Source organism: Pempheris klunzingeri, chromosome 1 (assembly GCF_042242105.1).
Source record: "Pempheris klunzingeri isolate RE-2024b chromosome 1, fPemKlu1.hap1, whole genome shotgun sequence".
Lineage (NCBI taxonomy): Eukaryota > Metazoa > Chordata > Actinopteri > Acropomatiformes > Pempheridae > Pempheris > Pempheris klunzingeri.
The window spans coordinates 28,751,068-28,771,680 of record NC_092012.1 but is presented as its reverse complement, the minus strand read 5'-3'; the positions used below and the strand labels follow the sequence as shown (position 1 = coordinate 28,771,680).

At 40.5% G+C, this 20,613-nt stretch overlaps 2 protein-coding genes across 2 annotated transcripts; both read left to right on the top strand.

Annotated features, from left to right (window-relative positions):
* Positions 1-54: 54 nt before the first annotated feature.
* On the top strand, positions 55-11,728 carry ankdd1a (ankyrin repeat and death domain containing 1A). Its single transcript, XM_070834438.1, has 15 exons — positions 55-111; positions 811-914; positions 1,739-1,837; positions 2,586-2,684; positions 2,807-2,911; positions 3,143-3,241; positions 4,616-4,714; positions 5,738-5,836; positions 5,952-6,050; positions 7,397-7,495; positions 7,662-7,760; positions 8,692-8,787; positions 9,076-9,277; positions 10,413-10,544; positions 11,510-11,728. The coding sequence occupies exons 1-15, from the start codon at positions 78-80 to the stop codon at positions 11,569-11,571; spliced, it is 1,527 nt and encodes a 508-aa protein (XP_070690539.1). The 5' UTR covers positions 55-77; the 3' UTR covers positions 11,572-11,728.
* Positions 11,729-16,191: 4,463 nt separating this feature from the next.
* On the top strand, positions 16,192-19,897 carry znf414 (zinc finger protein 414). Its single transcript, XM_070832808.1, has 5 exons — positions 16,192-16,262; positions 16,510-16,620; positions 16,922-17,027; positions 17,128-17,651; positions 18,486-19,897. Exons 1-5 carry the CDS (start codon positions 16,211-16,213, stop codon positions 18,653-18,655), a joined length of 963 nt encoding a protein of 320 aa, XP_070688909.1. The 5' UTR covers positions 16,192-16,210; the 3' UTR covers positions 18,656-19,897.
* The last annotated feature ends 716 nt before the right edge of the window (positions 19,898-20,613 follow it).

The window sequence follows — 20,613 nt, the reverse complement described above, 5'->3', positions numbered from 1 at the left end:
TGGGAGAAGAGCACCACAGCGCTGCCATGAGAGGACGGACAGCGAAGGGTCGGAGGCGCCTCTAGAGCTCCGTAAAGATGGAGGACGACCTGGTGTCGGAGGATGATATCTGTGAGTAACGTAGTGAGCCAGCGGACACTTCCACTCTGGGCTGAGGTCAGAGCAGCAGCAGGACGTCCGTGTTCACCACACAGGGGGGAGAAAACCTTATTAACTCGTGTATTTCTGCATTTCACCACTATTTTATGCGATATAACACATAATACTCGCTGTGTGACGTTAGTGTTACTGTCCGTCGCAGTAACGTTACTTACTGAATATTTTTTTTTACGGTTTAAACACAAAGAATTTAGAACTAAACCTAATATTTCCCTCTCAAACATGAGGTGAGATGCTGTCTTATGTGTTTTGGTGTTAACACATTTACAGTGGAGCCTCTCCCCGTTAGAAAGACGAGCTTATTTTAGCACCCACGGAAGGAACGTCATATTCACATTAAAGGGTGATTTCACCGATTTTCATCATCAAGTCCGCGTGCCCGTCATAGACGTCTGTCACATGGTGGTCTTGTAGTGTTAAACTCCTGCTATCAAGAGCAAGCATGGCCAGCATGCAGTGACTGTGTTGTGCTTGTCTGTATTAGTCTACAAGGTGCATGATCCCAGAGTTCAGTGTTGATACATCCAATAATGCATAGGTTTAATACCCAGGTTCTACTGTACAAATCCACTGATGTTGTTGCATGTCGCCGGCATGCAGAACAACAGACTTTAACACCTGGCATCCCTCCTTGTCCACCACCCCTGACAGTGCTGTGGTCAGAGAAGGAGCTCCATGATGCTGCAAAGAGGAACGACACAGAGAAATTGCAGGAGCTGATCAAGAAGGGCGTGGACGTCAAGGCCAAAAATAAAGTAAGGGTGCTGAGGGACAAACACGGACGCGTTCCTGGGCCGCGCCAGCCGCTTTCTTTCTTCTTCAACTCCAACAGGTCTTTTTCACAGGAGACTTTTTTTTTGTTTCCATAGCAACAATGGCTCAGGTGAAGCTAATGACATGAATCAAGGTTCATTTCCATTCAAATGCTCAATAGTACGTGAGTGGGATGCTGTTGTTGATATTAGTAAGTGCACCTGTGTGTGTCTTAATATGTCTGCTTTGGAAAAGTTAGTTACTTTTAGTGCAGTTTCTGTTATTCAATATGATTCAGTCTAACATTGTGATTATCTGTGTCAGTATTATAGTCTCCAATGACGAGTGAACTTCATCTCATGGTTCTTGTTTTGACATTCAGTTCTCAAGTGTGAATTTTAGTCAGTAGTTTAACTCCTTCATAGATTTTTTTAAAGCCCTGCAGCCTAGTAAGATGTCAGATTTCTAACTATAGCTTGCCCTAAGTATAGCTGTCCTCTACAACAGGCTGACCTGTACAATATTAATGCTGAAGGAGGAGGCATAAATCCATGATGTGTCATGTAAAATATTCATAGGTTTCGACAGAAGGAGAAATAGAACAGAAATAAACATTGATTAAATATTAAAAATGATATGGTTTGGTATGGCTTGCAATAGCTTCTAAATCTGCAGCCAATTTTGGTGTAAGTGGTTCTTTACAGGGTGACACAGACATTTAATGGAACCGAGCCATCAGTAATGTAATAGGTGCACGTGGGATGTTGCCACCGTTGAGCTGTGCGTGCTCTTTCTCGGTCATGTATGTTTGTCTGTGTCTGTGCAGATAGACCGTAAAGCTCTGCACTGGGCAGCAGGCGCCGGGAACGAACAGGCTCTACGTCTCCTGCTGGACCATGACACTGACCTTGATGAGAGGGACACTGTAAGTTCACAAGATCCTAATTCATTTCCTGTTATAAGAATAATATATTTACTGTTATGTTATATGACATCATTTAATAGTGATCAGTTCATGAAAGCTTTTATATTAACTAAACTATCTATACATGTTGAACTATAGATCTCGTAGAAGAAAAGGGGGCTTTCTTGTTACTCTTTTGTCAGATTGTCCAAGAAGCTTTTTGTAGAGGACGTGTGTCCAATGTTATGTCAGGTGGACTCATGGTGTCGTTGTGCAGGGCTTTTAAAGTTTCTGCACTGATTGTGTGATGTTTCTTTTTTTGCCTTATTTAGACAAAGAAGCAGAGAAAAAGGCAGACAGCAAATGGGGGAGGGGGGGTGGGTTGACATGCAACAAAGGATGACAGTTGTGACTGTACAGCATGTACTAACCCTTTGGTCATCAAGACACTCCAGGGTCATATTTACATCATATATAAATAACCGCATCATTGCCAGGCTACAGAACTGAGGAGGAGCAGTGTCTCTGTTCTCTATATAAAGGGTGCTCCTGTGCTTTCTAGCTAAAAGCATGTCCTAAAGGATGCAAAATAGCAAAAAAAAGAGTGGATATGGTGAGACTGGCACTGAGCCCTCTGCCACTTTCTTGTCAGTTTACTTAATGAGGCACATTTCTAACATAAAACGACCCTACTACTACTTTATATACTTATATAACTGTACGATCAGAGCCTCTCTGTCATGTAACAGTTCTAAATGTTTGTCCACAGTTTGGCATGAACGCTTTGCTTCTGGCGTCCTGGTTTGGTCACTTAAAAATCTTGCAGATCCTGGTGTCCTGTGGAGCAAAGCTCAGCTGCAAAAATAAAGTAAGAGCTGCTGTATTTCACCATCACTATTGAGTCAAAGTATGAGGTTAATGCCTGGATGATATAAAAAGCAATTGACTGAAATATATATATATATATATGTGTGTGTGTGTGTGTGTTAGGATGGTCTGAGTATGCTGCACTGTGCCGCTCAGCGGGGCCACATCAGCGTATTGGAGTTCATCATGGAGGACCTGGAGGACATCTGTCTGGACAGAGCTGACAAGGTGATTATTTCAAATGTAGAAATACCTTTCACCAAGTGAAAGTTTAAATCCCCCTTTTCTTTCCATTTCTAACAAATATTTTACTTACTTACTATATTTTACTATTAGAATATCAGCAATATGCCCATAAATGAAGGTGAATGGGACATGGGGCTTGTATTTGAACACTGTGTAAATACAGTACATGGGGGGTGGCTGCTATGTGTAACCTGCTAATGTCTCTGTGACCAGTTGGGGAAGACAGCACTTCACCTGGCTGCTGAACATGGACAAACTGAAGTGGTGGAGTTTCTGATTGGAATGGGTTGCACACATGGTTTGAAGGACAAGGTATATACACACACACACACACACATACACACACACAAAGTCACAAACAGACACAATGGATTATTTTCGTTGATGAAAATAAAATAAAAGTTTCCAGTTTTTCAATAGTTAACAGCGAAAACAAGAATATTATTTACGAGGCTGCCCTGACCGCACCTTGGCCAAGCTAATGTGAGTTGAAATCCATCATTGCAGAGTTTTTAAGCTGTATTTACACACCTCACAGCACCGAGCAGGATGTGTTCTGCTTTAACTCCTGTGTATACTGGCAGGGAAGAAGGCCAACTACGCTTTTCTGCTACTTCTACTTCCAATAGCTGGCTCAAAGTAAATATTTCCACACTACTAGTCAGCTAAACACACTGAAGCACATGACAGGATCTGATAAATCCATCACATGGTCGACTTGAGGTACACTGCAACTGCTTCTACAGGCTTCAAGTGTAGCTTCCATATAAAATGACCTCTTCACTTGGTGCAATGAGTGGGATCAGGGATCATCAGGGATTTATTCAGTGGTTAGTGGTCACTGTGGGTTGCTTACGGCATAAACATTCCATTATTTAAACATTTGATTCATGATATGAGTTTTAAGTATTTCTCTCTACTTATTGTTACACAAACTTAAGTGACACACACGTGCAAATGCATAAAAATAATAATTAGTGCAGCAGAGGGAGCATATTGTGACCAAGTTATCTCAACATACACATGAAGTACGCATGCTCCACATTTTTGTCAATAAAACACAACTTAGCACTGTGTGTCTATCTATACACACCACGACTTATTCTACAGCAGGAACTGTGGAAAGTATTAAAAAGTACTGTGGAGTATTAGCAGATATTGTGAGCTTTGGTCAGATTGGTCCTTTCCTGGTTTCTACAGATCCAGGGCATCTGCAGTTGGCAGTGGGTAACGGTGCATAGATTGTGCTTAAAAAATAATAAAGATCATTATTTGATATCATTGTTGGGGGAAAAAACAGAATAATTGTTGAAACATTCATCTTCTCACACTCCAAGTGATAGTAGTATGAATAAAAACTTGACCAACACTACTAAAAAAATCGCCAAACCTAGCAACTTTTGGTGTATAAACACTTACTACGATACCAATACCTCATCTGACCTCAGACAAAAAGTTTGGACCTACCTGGTTAATATGACAGTTTCAAAAGAAATGGAACAGCACATTAACAAGGTTGGTGTGTAAAGAAATTGTTCTCTTTTCCGTTTTGGTTTAGAACATTAAACCAGAAGGCTGTTAAAAGCCCCTCTTGACATGTTGTAGTGGATATACGGCCTGTACTGCAGAGGAAGTTGTCTCAAAATGGCTTTGTGGTAGTACTGTGTTGTTATGTCTGGACTGCAGGAAGAGAACACAGCCATGCATCTAGCAGCCAAGTGTGGGCATACCGAGGTCCTGCAGAAGGTCATAGAGACGGGAGTCGACGCCGATGAGAGGAATATAGTGAGTGTCTGGACTGGACTTCAAGGCCCCGTGGGTTTACTAAATTAAAGGGTGCACAAATGACAGCCTGGTATAATTTCCTTCATGTCACGTTTTCATTTTAAGGAAGAATAATTCCAGTTTGGTTTGTCACAGGAGTGCTTTGTTTGATGTAAACTGCAGAAACAGTGTTTCCTTGGACATAATTTTTTCCATTTTGTGATAAAATAATCAATCCATAAATGAAAATGATATCCATTATAAACTAAATTCATAAAATCACTTTGGTCTGGACATCAAAATCTGGAGCTAATCTATTTAGAATTGTGTGTTGTATTCTTGCTGTGGGGCGGTCATTTGTAGAGCTCTAACTAATGATGACTTTCATTATTCATTATTTTGCCAATCATTTCTTTTCTAATTGATTAATCACTTGGTCATAAAATTCATCATATCACCCAATCAAGTCCAATTTGGTATCTTCTGATAGCTTTTTTTTCTGGCAAACATTTCAAAACGAGAAGAATCCAGATTAACCAGCTAAGTGGAAAGAGTTGTTATTAATACAATTCACTTTACCTGATATGTGGCTTAGCCATTGGGAACATACAGGAGATAATGGCTTGGACTCTTTTAAATACATATAAAAACAAAGAGCTCTTCAGATATCTCCATGTAAAGGGGCTGCTGTTAGTAAGAAAGCCATCAAAAGAAAAAAAAGACAATGACACACAACAAATCCTCACAACTGTGAATGTGAAAGAAAGTACTCTGGCATTTGTACCTGAAAAATGACAATGAAATGAAAAGAAATCCAGATTATTGAAATTGTCTGTGAATTCTCTGTCAATCAGGTAATAAATATGGTTCATACTGAGACGCTTTGTAGGAGTATGTGAATACGTTTGAAGGCTTATACTTACTTTTATCACTGAGAAAGACATGTAAAGACATTCTATAAACTGATCATTTCTATCAGCTCTTCAACAGTGTGTGTGTGAGTGCAGAGTGGTCCTGACTGAAGTGCACCTGTTGTGTCTGTAGGATGGTCTCACAGCATTGCACCTGGCAGCTGATGGAGGCCACTCTGAGTGTGTCAGACTGCTGCTGGACGCTGGCTGTAATGCCAATGCACAAACCAATGTACAGTTTGTTCATTTAAAGTCATTATCGTTTGCAATAAACACAATAGATGTCAGATTTTGAATCCTTTGTGAAAGACCCGGAGTTTTAGTTGTTTGTTTTCTTGTGTCTGCAGAAGAATATGAACGCTCTCCATTACGTGGCCCAGCATGGCTTTGACAGAGAGGCCAGGCTGCTGCTGGAGGCAGGAATCAACGTAGACGCTGTAGACATTGTAAGTAATGTCAGCTCCCATGTGCCTTGTCTGTTGGTCTGTATGAAGTATTAAAAAGCTTTCATGAGGAGACACTTTTTCCAAAAATATAAGAATCTGTAAATCCATACTGTATTTTTGCTTTCACTTTACATTTTAAATAGTATGTTCACATTAGATAAGAATTTTAAATAAATTGAAGTACATTTATTCATGTATAAAAATTATATTTATTGGGATTAGGCTCCTTCCCACAATTCTCATATAAAAGTATAAAAAAACATGCAAGTAAAAACGAAAATGATATCTAAGACACAAGACTTCAGATAGCACAGAATTGAAAATACTGTGGTAGGCACGTTTACAATAATGATAAAATGAATAAACTGTAATGTAGACAGGTTATGCACTAATAACCTATATATACACACACACACACACATATATATATATATATATATACACACTGTTGCCCATAAAGTTGGAAAATGTTTTTTACCTCTTCTCATGAAATGATTGTGACAATGTGATTTATTCTTGATAAATAAAGTGTATATCTTCTCAACTTTATTGATCAAACTCTTCCAAACATATCACAGTGACACTTAAACCACAATTAACCTTAGAAACTGTATTCAGGCTTTAACAAAATTGGGCGTATTGAACAATTATTCCAACTTTATGAGCAACAGTGTATATACTGTTAGTGGTACTGACTAAAACAGCTTGTAAACGGGTAGTTAATATGTGCTAGATGAATATGTTTACTGTAATTGTAAGTGTAAAACATTTAGACTTAGTTATAAACAGGTAGTAAACAGTAATTAAAAGTAGTGTGAGGGCACAGTGTGAGTAAAGCGTCCTAGTGGCGAGCTTGAGAGTTCAGCTGAAGAGTTCAGCAGTCATAAGGTCTGAGGATGAAGGCGTCCCTGAGCCTGGTGGTGCAGGATGGGAGGGTGGGAGGACACAAAGGTACTGAATGCTCAGCTCCAGGCAATGAAGAGCCTTCTCACAGTGTAGGGACAGAGTGTGCAGAAACACCAAGCAGGATTATTAACTTTCAGTGGTAGGATTATTAAGATACTGTGGAAATGAATAAATGAAACATTACACCCAAATACAGCCTCGGGATCTGAACTTTTCCTGCCAGTTTAATGCTGACCTTATATCATAAATGTTTGAAAGTAAATGGTCCATATAAATATGTTAAATAGGTAATATAACACAGAGCATAGTTTATGATTTCCTATTCTCATAGCGACCCAAAACCAAGCGAATCCAAAAGCTCCTTTGTACAGGTGGTGCTCATTATCAGATGAAATGTTCTCATTGTCTCATTTCCTGGTGTGTGTTGTGTTCTTTCTCAGCAACACAACACACCGCTCCACCTCGCTGTGTTCAACAATCACACAGAGGTTGTACGGCTGCTCATAGATGCTGGCTGTGACCTGGACATCGTTGACAGTGTGAGTACAATCCTCCACAGCTGCACGGCACACATTAGAGAACACTGAGGAACATGAAAGCACAGGGCTCTGCACAATGTCAGAACGCTAAAACAAGCCCTGTTCCCGGTGACATGGTTACAGTGCAGTAATATTACCGACCAGATTACTGTCCCGTGGTTCACAGAGACAGCAGACTGCTCTGCACATAGCAGCAGAGTACGGCTGGCAGGACATGGCTGAGATGATGCTGATCTCTGACGTTAACCTCAGTCTGACTGACAAGGTACCACACAGCACACACACATTTCCAAATGTCATGATTTGCTGCTTTTGTCCTTCATCTAGTTTTCTACCTTTTAGATATAATTAATACACATTTTTGCTGAATATTTTATTAATGTGCAGTTGTGGAAGAAGGAATCAGATATTTTTACTCAAGTAAAAGTAGTATTACTACACTGGAAAAATACTTAATTACAAGTAAAAGCCCCATATTTATGAATGGCTTCATGTGACATAGTATGAATCCTTTTTTACTGATGTCAACATGTTAGCAGCATTTAGATTTTATGGTTGGTCAAATTTCATGTACTTCATGTAAAACTTCAGGTTTTTGTTATCTGATAAGTAACTAGTAACTATAGCAGTCACATAAATGTGGTGGAGTGATAAGTATAAATATAGAAGTATACCTCAAAATTATACTCAAATGCAGTACTTAAATAAATCTACTTTGTTATATTACAGCGCTGTTTATGTGCCTTTGGTTTAATTAATTGTCTGTTGTTTTGTTAATTTTTTTTAAATTTGTTCTTAAAACAATGGAATGAGTGAGAATAAAAACAGAATAGATTGATAATGGAAATAATTCTACACTGCAGTTATACAAGTCCCAATCACACTAGTAACCAATGGAAAACGCTGACCTTACAAACCCACCTAATCTCTGTTAAACTACCTTTTTTTAGAACATGTTATCAGCCTGACGTGTGAGGATACAGAAGGAGTATGGGACTGAATAAATGTAAATTGTGGTGAAGTGATTAATGGCAGTTTGAACCACAGTTTTATATGGTTGGCCTTTGTTTAGTCAAATTCGGACTTTAACATCACACATACGTGTTGTATGTGACATATGACGCTGTGTGGATGTCATCGAGCAGGGTGGTGTACTTTGTGTTCACTGTCTTCTACTGACTATATGATACACACAGCAGGGGAAAACGTGTCTGGAGGTGGCAGCGAGAGGAAACCATGTCATTCTGGTCGACATGATCATCAAAGCTGACCGTTTTTATAAATGGGAGAAGGTGAGTTTACCCTCATTGCATCAGTGGCTCACCTGGACTAACTGGAACTGATGTTTCTTTATTGAGTCATTTTAATTGAGCTCGGTGCCAGATGTGCTTTTCTGAATGGATTGTGACTTGGCAACTAATCGCATCTCTCCTTTTCTTTTCTTCTCCTTTTCATCTGCAATGAAAGTGACCTTTGCTGGTTTAAACAGTTAATTCATGTTTTGTGTCTTCACATGCTTTGCACAGGATACCACATGTTATTTGAACACAGTGAAGAACTGCCTCTCTTTGTCACTTCAGGACCACACGGGCAGTGAGCAGGACTCGTGGGCGGGGAGGCCTCTGAGCTTCAAGCAGGACCACCAGCCAGAGACGCAGCACCTGCGCTCTGTCCTCTGGAGCCTGGCCACAAAGCACCTGTGCCGCGGGGAATGGAAGATTCTAGCACAGCACTGGGACTTCACCGATGCACACATACGAGCTATAGAGCACCAGTGGACAGGTTAGCTTCACTCACCTCCTGAAAATAACAAATTAGACACACATTAGACACATCTAACATCTCTACATGTTAGTGGCTGCTGCAGGGGAAAATCTGTTTGAGTGACATAAAATCATATGATGGGTTTTCTGTAAATTGTACACAGCATGTTTCCCAACCTCTGCACTGACTGGTTCCCTGCACTAGTGGATACCACTCACATGTCTGTACTTAATTATGGAGCTCGAGTCAGGAATTGGTTAGTTTAGCTTAGTATGAAAACTGAAAGCTGGGGAAGGAGCCAGCCTGGGACTGCTTTAGAGCTGCTGGTAGGCCTCTTTTTGACCTTTGGTGGGAGACAGGCTAGTTTGCTCTAGCATCATAGTTAATGCACAGATATGAGAGTGGTATCACTCTTCTATCTAACTCTAAAAAAGGGAATAAGCATATTCACCCAAACCTTGAATTTTTTGACAATATGATACAGACTGTAACACCATTGCTGATAAATTTAAAAGTCCTGTTTTAGGTGTAGTGTTGACATAAATAGTTCCTCAGACCCATGGTTTTGACCAGCAAAGCCTCTGGCCTCTGGCACTGCTAGCTGTGTTTGTTAGTGGGAAGCCAGTGAGGGATTTTGTCCTTGTAGCTGTACTAGTGACTTCTACTGGTTGGTCTAACTTTAAAACCTCAGTGTGCTTTAAACAAAGTAGTTTATACAACGTGTTCTCTGTTAAGCACTAAAGAAAATGTATTAATCGTTGTTCTGAATGGGGTATACAATGAAGACAAAGGTAGCCTATCACACTCAGTGACTCAGTGACTATTTCAAAAGTATTTAGTAAAAAGTTTTTTATTTTTTAAATTTTTATTAAAAAAGAAACATTCAACACTTTCAGATGGTCTCTGGAAGATGGGATGTTGTTTCATGTTGCAGCACCACTTTGTAATTTAAAATGATTAAACAGCATTTTAGTGTTGCTTGCTCTCCATGAATCTTGCTAACTCAGTATTGGTCTTGGGGCACAGTACAGGTGTTGACCCCCCCGGCCCCATCCACTAATTAGTTGCTTTCATTCTCTTGTGTGACAGTAAAAGTACAGATTACAGCCTCTTCATTTTCAGTTTTCATTACGATTATGAATTATTCCTTTAGGTATGAAAAGTTTCAAAGAGCACGGTCACCGAATGCTGTTAATCTGGCTTCATGGAGTCGTGGTGGCGGGGGAGAACCCTATCAAAGGCCTCTACGAGGGGCTGGTGGAAATCTCACGGACAGACTTGGCAGGTGAGTCTATTGAACCACGCTGAGTTTTGTGCTCTTGTAAGTCTGTCTATCAGTGCTGCACAGAGCCCAGTCATGCTGGGAATTTTGCATTTCCTCTGATCCATAAAGAAAGGCTGAGTTGTATTGTGATACGGTATTATGGCATCATGGTTATTATAGTTCTCTAAGACAAAACTAAAAACTAAAACTAGGTATGAAAAAGGGCAGCATGGTGGTGCTGTGGTTAGCATGGTGGTACTGTTGCCTCACAGCAATAAGGTCCCGGGTTCGAATCCCGGTTTGAACCCCAGGTCTTTCTGTGTGGAGTTTGTATGTTCTCCCCAAGCTAGCGTGGGTTCTTTCTTCCGGGTACTCCCACAATCCAAAGACATGCACATTAGGTTAATTGTTGACTCTAAATTGCCCGTAGGTGTGAGTGTGAGAGTGAGTGTTTGTCTGTCTCTGTATGTGGCCCTGCTATTGGCTGGCGACCAATTCAGGGTGTACCCCGCCTCGTGCCCAAAGTCAGCTGGGATAGGCTCCAGCTCCCCCCGCGACCCTGACGGATAAGCAGTATAGAAAATGAGAGGTATGAAAAAGCATTTTGGTTAAGTGATAATAAAAACTAGACTTCAGGGCTTGTGTGTGTGCAGCATACTGTATAAACTATTGCAGCGTCTGTCATGCCTGATGTGTGAGGCTTGTCAGGGGAAACGTGACAAATATAATGGGGGAATCTAATGCGAAAAAACATTTCCACTGTAATCTTGTAGGAGCTCCACAGTCCTATGACTAATTTATCAGTTTTATATTTGTGCCATTGACTTTAAGACTTGGACAAAAACCAAGAATGGCTAGGAAAGTAGCATTTGGGCTGTGCTTGTGCTTATTGTGCTTATGATTTGTATTATTTTCCTGTATGGTGCTGTCTGTGAGGTGGAGGGTGTGGAGTGATGTCCTTGATGTGGTTGTTTTTAATGATTCAGAGTGCATCCGGCAGAAGGCCAACGCAGAGACCAGCTCTCCCAAAATGTGCTCTGCGATGTGATCAACAGTGTGAGTGGCCACGACTGCAACACAACAAATCCAATTATGTAACTATAACTGCCCAGAACTGAGCCCATGAAAAAGTGCTTTGTACTGTTCACACGTTCACTTATTGAATATACTGTGATTGCTCTGACATCTAGCATTTATTTTCTTTCAGAATAAGGGAAATAATGGTTGTAAACCTGTAAATTACCTGGTGGAAATATAAAACATCCTTTTTTTTGTTTCTGTTTTTCAATGCATGCATAGTATTGTGTGCAGACACTACCCACACTGTACTGTATCTCTGCACACAAAGGGCTTTTTTAGCACATGACTACCTGTCACACAGCGTAATATAATGTAATGCTCTGACCAGCAATGTTCCTCCTTCAAAGTTCTTCTTCAAAGCCGCACTGAGTGATGTAGGGGGGAGTAAGCCCACAGGACACGCTTGGCTTTGTGGCAAATGTCATTCAAGACGTGAGTCTGATCAAGTGAGTTTCCAGTAAAGAGGTTCATTACATATTATATACCTAACTTGTAGTTTTTTGGCACAAGCAACCATACCATCACATCATCATCTATGTGGTGGCAGTTACAGAGAGTTAAGTACCCATATTTATAGACATCCACATATCAGGAGTCAAAAGCCTAAAAAATGAGAGTGCTCAGTTGTCCAGTACATCTGCTGTATACATGCTGTCCATACCTGCCTTGTAGAGGCAAAGTAAGAGGGGTCCAAGTCCAAACTTGGGAAAACAATATTAGTGTATTTTCATGATGTACAATCATAATTACTATAATTTATTTCCATGATTGATAAAGCAAACTAATTGACCTCCACTCAGCAAACTGTCAACTTTGCAGGCCTTGTATACAGAAGATTTAAAACAAAATGATCACACAAGTCTACAGGCCTCCTTTATCATTGATCAGGTGACTCTAAAAGTGACCCAGGCCTGGTTACAGTTAAAACTTAAACACAATATCACGACTCAACATGATTAAGACACATGCTAGAGAATGGTGTCTGTGTCTGTGGAGAGTGACTGTGTGTCTTTATGTTACAGTTAGAACTCTAACTGACCCCTGAACTCACCGGGAACTGTTACCTCTTCATGTTCCTCCAGTTTTCATTTTGGCTCTCTATGCTTATGAAGTGGAGTCATTACAGCTTCAGGACAAGACTGAAGCTTAAACATCTACAACTGGCCCTGCCTAGAGCACATTTGTATCTGTTTGTGTCCCTTTATGTCTTTACATTGACTTTATAACTCTCTTTTGAGGATATAAGAGGGAGTTGGTGAGAGCTGTTGGGAAGTAACCCCACTATAGTTGGGTCTGCTGCTCAGTGGCTCAGTGACCCACTCACACTACAGGAAGTCATTTGAATAATATTCACTTAAAGAATATAAACCATTACTTTGTGCCGGTGATCACTTTTAGACCACTGGATGGTCAAGCTTCCAGCTACCTTACAGAGCTACCACACCAGGACATACTGTAGGTGGATCACTCATGTTGTATGATCGGGGCTTGTTGTTTAACACTAAAGGCTTGTGTCAATATTCAATAAATAAATGGTTATGAAACAGTGTAAAATGCATAAATGAAGCAATCACTTGTGAAATAATTTAAGGCATTATTCAAACCTAGTTCATGATTATAAAATGTTATTTTATCATTCTTATTTTCATGATAAGACAGATGTATAGGAGTTCATTATGTTTGATAGTGGAGTTCCAAGTGACACATCATTTCATAATGCCTTTTTATGGCCATTGTGATGATGTATTTCAGGCCTTTATGTTCATCTAATGTAGAAAACTTTAGAGCTCCATGCTAAACGTAGGAGCTTACTGACTTTGGAAGATCTGTGGACGCTGTTGACACTTTTAAGAAGCAGCTCATAGCCCCACCTGTTGAGAGTTAACTTTGCTTAATTTTCCCACTGCTCTGTGCTTCTGTCTGTTAAATTTATCTTTTTTTTACCTCACTGATCCACTACAGCTGAGATTGAGTCATATGACCACAGAAGCACATGGAAATTTACAGAAAAAACCTAGTAGCATCTTTATTGTTGATGTTGTTGTTGTTATTGATGTCAGGTTTTAAACTGCTGTGGCTACACAACAGCAGCCTTCAGGCTCTGCACTCTCTCTTTGTGGCCTTAAAGAAAAAAAAAGCTCTTTTCATAACATGAGTATTATATCCAGTTTGGCCATAATTGTTTGCAGAGAGAGTACATGAGCCACCTCATTCCATTAGTACTAGCAATATGAGCAGATCAACCTCAGTTTAGTCCTCAGTCTAACCCTATTATCTAAAGCACAAGTGGAAAGGAAGAGACAGCTCAGTGTTGTCATTATCACTCAGATTGCCTGCTGTTAACATCCAGTTGACTGTGCAGTGAAAACTAACTATGTAAGTGGTGGAATTAAATAGAGCAGAAAGTAATTCTAATAGACACGCTCTGTGTGTTTGCCTTAGTTTTTATTTTCCAGTCACGTGTCTTAGGTCATTGGTTTGCTACCTGATGAGATGAATTTGAGGAGGAGTAAGATGATTAACAGGAGAGCAAAGCCCAAAAATATTTTTTATGCTACATACAATCACACAGTTACATATTTCTACTTAGATGGCCCTCTACTTTGCTTTACATTTTTGCGAATTACAGCATAATTGTACTTATTTTGTGGTCTTATTTCTGCATTCTTTGCGTTTATGAATCCATTGGATTGATGCACTAACGGGTCACACATTTTGAACGGCACACAGGAATCACGCTAACACTGCACCATGGATTTGATGTTTTATGGGTTTGAAACCTGAATACCACTTTTGTTTCACTTAGTTACTGTTGGTGCACAACAGTGTTTTGGGGGCACTGTAGAGATTATATTTCCATTCCAACTTTAATGCAGTTCTATGTCAGATGTAAATAAAATCAAATGGTGTATGCAACAACTGCTATTTTTGCATGACGTGAATGCATATTATCTCTTTCCAAGTACATGAATAAGTAATGATACCAGTTTTTGTAATGATAAATTGAATGGTTCCATTGTACTGTATTATGATATGCCAATGAACTGAAGTTCAACATGAATGCACCTTCAAAGTCATTACTGGTTTAAGAAATCTGAACTATCAGGTGAGCATGTTAGCTGCTGTGTACAGGTAGAGTATAAGTGCATGAGTTCTGTGCAGAAAAGTCAGCTTCTAAAAGCCTGGCTGGTCCTTGAAATCATCATGATAGAAGTGATTATTAACATTACTTCAAAATGAATGCAATAACTACATTTTTCTGCACCAATGCAAATTTCTTTTGTATAATTCAAGTATAGACTTTCAATTCTACTATGTACGTGTTGATAAGATTAATTAAAGCAACGAAAACAAATGTTCACATTGGATTTTTTCTTACAGATCTGGATTATCGGCTAGTTTGATCAGTACAGCTGTACAAAGAGAGAGCAGGGCTCTGGAGCTGTGTATCATCTGTGTATCACCCTGTGTGTTGATGAAACAATTATGGTTTCACACACACACCTGAATATCTTCAAAACTCCCGTTCCTAATTACACACACATTACACAGCCATCAGTCTGTTATAATGTTTTATACTGTTCCCCTGTTGACTCAACCACTGTACCCTCTGATCCCTGGGCATGTACCCACTCACCATTCACCAATTAGTGCTCAGACATTTCTATGTGGATGATGGGCTCATGTGTCTTCCCTCTGATGCAGAAGCCATCAGTCTCTCACAGTGGACTCTGCTTGTTTCTGCCACTGACAGGTTCAGATTGTCGTTAGGACTGTCAGACAACATTACAGAAAGGATCAGTCCAGAGGTAGACCCATAAGATCCTTTTGAAACAGCTGCTATATCGATTGGTTCAAAGCCATCAGACTGCACTGAGAAAAACAGTAACTTTACCGCGCAGAACAAGAGAGTTTCAGTTTCTGTGACTTTGGTATTTTAACACATTAGTTTGGATCCAAACTAACTTAGTAAACTAAGGGGAGCACAATGAATTAGTACAATAAATGAGATCTGGAAAATGCATGGGGTGGAGCAAAAAGATTGTTTGTTCGCTCACACTTCTTGTTTATTTCAGTGAACTTTGTAAAGCACTGTGAGACAACTCTGTTGTGATATTGGGCTATACAAATAAATTGAATTAAATTGAAGAGATGGAAAGCACAAGTGCTTTTACTGCAATGCTTGATGATACATTGGGCTCGGTTAGTGACCATTAGTTGTGCACTATATCTATGGTTTTACACTATTTATTTTTCACGATGGAATGTGGGATACTTTGAGTCCACTATAGAGGGTGTAATAATACTCACTATCGCCTACATTCGGACATCCATACAAAATGGCTGACTCCTGTGTAGTGGACTACATAGAGAACAGGATTAAGCACTCTTTGAATTCATAACCATGATATCACTACACCTTTGGAAAAAGAAATACCCGACCTGCAATCTAATCCCGACCTGTAGGAGGCAGCGCTGTCCTGTAAATCATCCAGCCCGAAAACCCAGAAGAAGACATATGCCGGTCTGGTTGCCGCATTGCATTCTGCTTCTTGTAGTGTGTTGCTCAACTTCAATTGTCGTTGTTGCAGAGCTCAGCTGCCGTTATGATGTCTGCGGGTAATACAATAACGCAGACACCTGAAAATGGAAATGGAGGTTTGTAATTTAGCTCAAACATTGCAGACAGACGCCAAATTCGCAACATGTTTGCATCGTTGGGCTTAACGGAACTAACGTTAGCTAGCTTTAATGCGACTGAGGTAACCTGTCAGCTAGCTAGCATGCTAACACGGCTTGACTTCTGTCGCCAGTAAAGTTACCTACGTTATTTTCACCGTTCATGTCTCATAACTAAGTAGTTAAATTCACTGCAACGAATTGAAGTATTGTTTGTCCATTTCAGGAAACAACAGGACACCGTGTCCATTACATGGCTGTAGGCGAGTGTACACAGACACAGGCGCCCTGGAAAGCCACATTAAGGACCATGAGATCTCAGCTCAGTCTCTTCCTGGTGAGCTCCCACCTCTGGAAGAGCATGTGTGGGCAGTAAACTTAGAATGTAACGTCAATAGATCCATGTTAATTGCATCAGCATTTTAGAAAGGGCCAATTCTTCATGTGTAGGTAGCTCTAGTTACACCAGATTAGTGACTTTCTGACTTTTCTAAGGGTCCAGCGGTCTCAGTTTGGAGGGATTGCAGCTAAATTGGTTAAACTATGTGTGATCCACACTCTGGTCCAACCTTCTGTGTCATGCTACACTGTGTATAACCACTACAGGTACAAGTACACTCTGTCTGTCCTCTCCTCAGGAAAGGTCTTGCAGTGCTCCACTATCGGCTGCAGTGCTTCCTTACCTGACATGCAGAAGCTGATGGAACATATGAGGCACCATCACAAACCCAACATATTCTTCCTGTGAGTTGGTCTTCATTTCACTCACAGCTGCCACAGATACCGTGAGTGTTCATGAGTAAAAACTGTTTGTAGCAATGTAACGTTGCTTCTTTTTCTGAAGGTGTGAGAGCTGTCGCACAAAGTTGCGATCCTACCGTGGCCTCCTGACTCACTTGCACACCTGCTCCAAAGTGCCAAGAGGCAAAACAAAGCCGACGGAACCGACGCCCCCTCCACCTGCTACTGTGAGCAACCCAAACATGACCCCCATGGCCATGGACCAGAACCCCCCACAGCTGGACTCAGTGTCTTCACCCCAGCAGCTACCTCCTCAAATCCCAAACCCAGATGGTTCCTTCCCTGCTGCTGTTCCTCAGCCAGACTCTGCTGCCCCCCCTGCCCTCGGGCCTCCTTTTTCATCGAACTCCGAGACCTCCCCTCCCCAACTTGCTACACAGCTCAGGAACAGCTCCTCTGATCTGCCTCCATCTCTAAGCCTGGATGGCCCAACAGCAGCTCCTGAACCTCCTGATGCTCAGGGTCAACAGCAGACACAGACCAGGTCTCCTGAGCCCGTCCGCCCTGCTCCAGGATCAGCTCCTCACTCTCCTCCTGGGTCCTCAGCTGTGTGGAAAAAGAATCAAGGTCAGCCGCCTTTTTGCCTATTTATTTGCATTTGTATAATGTATGATGTATCAGTTATCATATTTACACAATAAACTGCTAATTATCAGATATCTTTCTATGAGACATGTTGTTAAAAGCTAGTAAGAGAAGTTAAAATCTTGTGGTCAAGCTGCTATTTTCATGGTGACGAATGAACTTCTACACTCATAATATTCCACACTTGTACAACCAGGCTTTCTTTATTATTTTAGCGGCAGAGTAAGAATCGTAATGTTGGTCCATCTGTCCAACAACAAAGTATTAAGTCCTAGTTTATGGCTAATTCATGCTAATGCTTGTGCGCTATTTTTCCATAGCCAATCCTAGAGTAGCTCACATTTATGTAAATTATTATAAATTCTGTAAAGTGTCGGTTAGAAGGCCTGAGAACTCAAATGTCGGAAATGAAGTGAGTACAAGTGATCAACAAAGACTTTATGTTGCGCAAGAACTTTGTAATTATGACAAACTTGTGCAGCAAAGCAACACATGTAGTTGGTTACAATCATGCATTAAAATAATTGTTCTGCTCAGATATCCTGTATGTGTAACTGCACGTTCCCCTTGGCTTTCAACCCCTGAGTTTGAAGAGTGAGGTAATATAGCCCAGTAATGCTGAAAACAGAACAAACACAGACAGATCATTATTGTCAGGTTTTGAGAAAGCATCGACCTCAAAGCTGTGTAGGAACCTGTGTAGGACATGAATTAGCACCCTCTGTGTTTGATGATAACAAGTTAGTTTGATTGTTCCCAGGGAGACAAGATTTTGAATTTGAAACTTTGACTTAAATTTGTCCTTTCATCCATTAGGTCTGGCCTGCAACAGACGCATCCTTTGGGAGCACACCAAAGGGCGCTACACATGTGTGCAGTGTGGCCACACGGTGACCAACCGTCAGGAAATGACTCACCACATCAACAGTCGACACAGCGGTAACAAACCTGCAGAGGACACAGGGGGCTTTGCCACTAACACATAGTGTGGAAGCAGGAGGACTCCTTCTGTGAACTACATGCATTTTGGACGCAAATGTTTTGTTTGTTCCCAAGAACTCATCTTCTGTTGATGGGCGTTTCAAACTCTTTCAGTGTCTCTGGGTCTAACTAAACACTCACCAATGGTTCTTGTATAATGCAACTTAATTCTGAGTGAAGGAGCTGCAGCAGTGAGTTATAAGCAGATTATTTGGCAGTGATGTAAAAAAAATGTCTAAAATGTACATGACTTTGTCTACCTCCACAAAGTACTTAACAAATAAGTTCTTGCATGTTGCTCCCAGGCACTCGTACAGTGAGTTTGGATTAAGTATCAACACTTCTTCTTAGCTTGACATAGTTCATTATCACAACCACTAGAGAGCAATTGTGATTCGTTCTAGTTTGTTACTTCACTGTAAATGACAAGCCGTTGCTGTAAGATGTGCAAACTATAGAATTTAGTGCTTGAACAATCGGCAAACACAACACAGCTGCAAAGCCTGTGTGAAAACTGAATTTGAGTTTTAGTGCCTCATATTAATCGTACACAAAACACTTAATGCTGTTGCTGAAACTGAAGAATATCGTCCCAGGATGAGAGGTGGGGAGTCCAGTCTATAAATATAGGTGTTGGCAAACTCAGGCAAAAAGTTATGTTTTTTATTTTTGCATTGAATTACTGTAACTGTGCTGTAACTGTGCTGAAAATTTGCATAGTACAGTACTGTTGTTGATGGGATGAACACACTAAAACAATTAACTGTTGCCGCTGTTTGTCGTTAGTTTTCAGCTTTTGTAACGTGCCAATCAAAGGGTAAGGCTGATGATATTCTACGCTTTTCTTATTGTCAACAAATCCAATGAAAAGGCCCAAACCAACATGTGTTAGTGTGTCTCTCAGTACTTTGACATCCCTAACATGACTGTGCTCTCAGTGTCAGGCTCATTGGTTCATACTGTAATTCTTTAAAAAGACCCCACAAATATACAGTTTAATTTTTATGAACGGCTAAATGGAAATGCAATGGAAGCAGTCACTGTTTAACAAACCGGAGAAAATGCATTTGTTGGGGGTTCTTTTTAGTGGCGCGCTATGGTACTTTAGGGAGAACTCACAGCAGCAGGACGGTGTGTGTGGGACTGAGTCAAAATAAATGAAAGTGTGTTTGTTCATGGTAATGGAAGAACATGTCATTCAGTTCAATATTTATCTATGAATTACTATTCCTCAGATGATCTGTTATGTGTCAGCTAATCACATTACATCGTAGTGGCAACAGGAATCCATGATATGTCCTGAATTCATTAATGTATGAAATCATCATGAGTCACTTATCAGTTAAACGCTACTTCAGTATATGATGTGCATCCTCTTCATTAACTGCTACTGCTGGTTTTCGGCTATACACCAGCTTGTGAGAGGGCTCTTCCACAAATGTAGTACCCCTCAATCTCATTTGGCCCATATGGCTCGATAACCATACATTTTTCAGTTTTAGGATTTGGGGTTCTTATTTTTTCAATTCTGTCTAAAAACAATTCTCACACACTGGCAGTTTTTGCTCAGTTGGTCCATGCTGAAGGTGAAACACTATCTTCCTTTCAATCTAAGCGATGGGAGACAAAATCCACAGTGCTGGTTCTGTGTAAAAATGTATTCTAAAAAAGTGTAGATGAAGCTGAAGGTTTTCGAGGGCTGAGTTAAATCAAGAGGGTATCTTCTAAAGTTAGAAGGGAAGGGATCTCTGTGCAGTCACTAAGAACGGGAAATGATCACAGCAAGCAAAATATATGGCACTAGTTTTAAAAGAGATGTGAAAAATTGTGAATCTGTCCTTTTAAGGCTTAAACTCACCTGTCGCACTGAATAGATTACTCTGACACAAAAAGCAGCTTAACTCATGGAGTGTTTATGCAGGATAGTAAGTGCTGCTCAGGTGCTGGGCTATGGACTTCCTGC

What these genes read in the sequence shown, in the direction of transcription:
- ankdd1a (XM_070834438.1), top strand. Translation starts at nt 78, where the DNA reads ATGGAGGACGACCTGGTGTCGGAGGATGATATCT. An exon ending in AGCTCAGCTGCAAAAATAAA is followed by an intron (nt 2,685 to 2,806) that starts GTAAGAGCTGCT and finishes TGTGTGTGTTAG; the next exon opens with GATGGTCTGAGTATGCTGCA. An exon ending in CTCACGGACAGACTTGGCAG is followed by an intron (nt 10,545 to 11,509) that starts GTGAGTCTATTG and finishes TTAATGATTCAG; the next exon opens with AGTGCATCCGGCAGAAGGCC.
- znf414 (XM_070832808.1), top strand. Translation starts at nt 16,211, where the DNA reads ATGATGTCTGCGGGTAATACAATAACGCAGACACCTGAAAATGGAAAT. An exon ending in CTCAGCTCAGTCTCTTCCTG is followed by an intron (nt 16,621 to 16,921) that starts GTGAGCTCCCAC and finishes TCCTCTCCTCAG; the next exon opens with GAAAGGTCTTGCAGTGCTCC. An exon ending in AAACCCAACATATTCTTCCT is followed by an intron (nt 17,028 to 17,127) that starts GTGAGTTGGTCT and finishes CTTTTTCTGAAG; the next exon opens with GTGTGAGAGCTGTCGCACAA.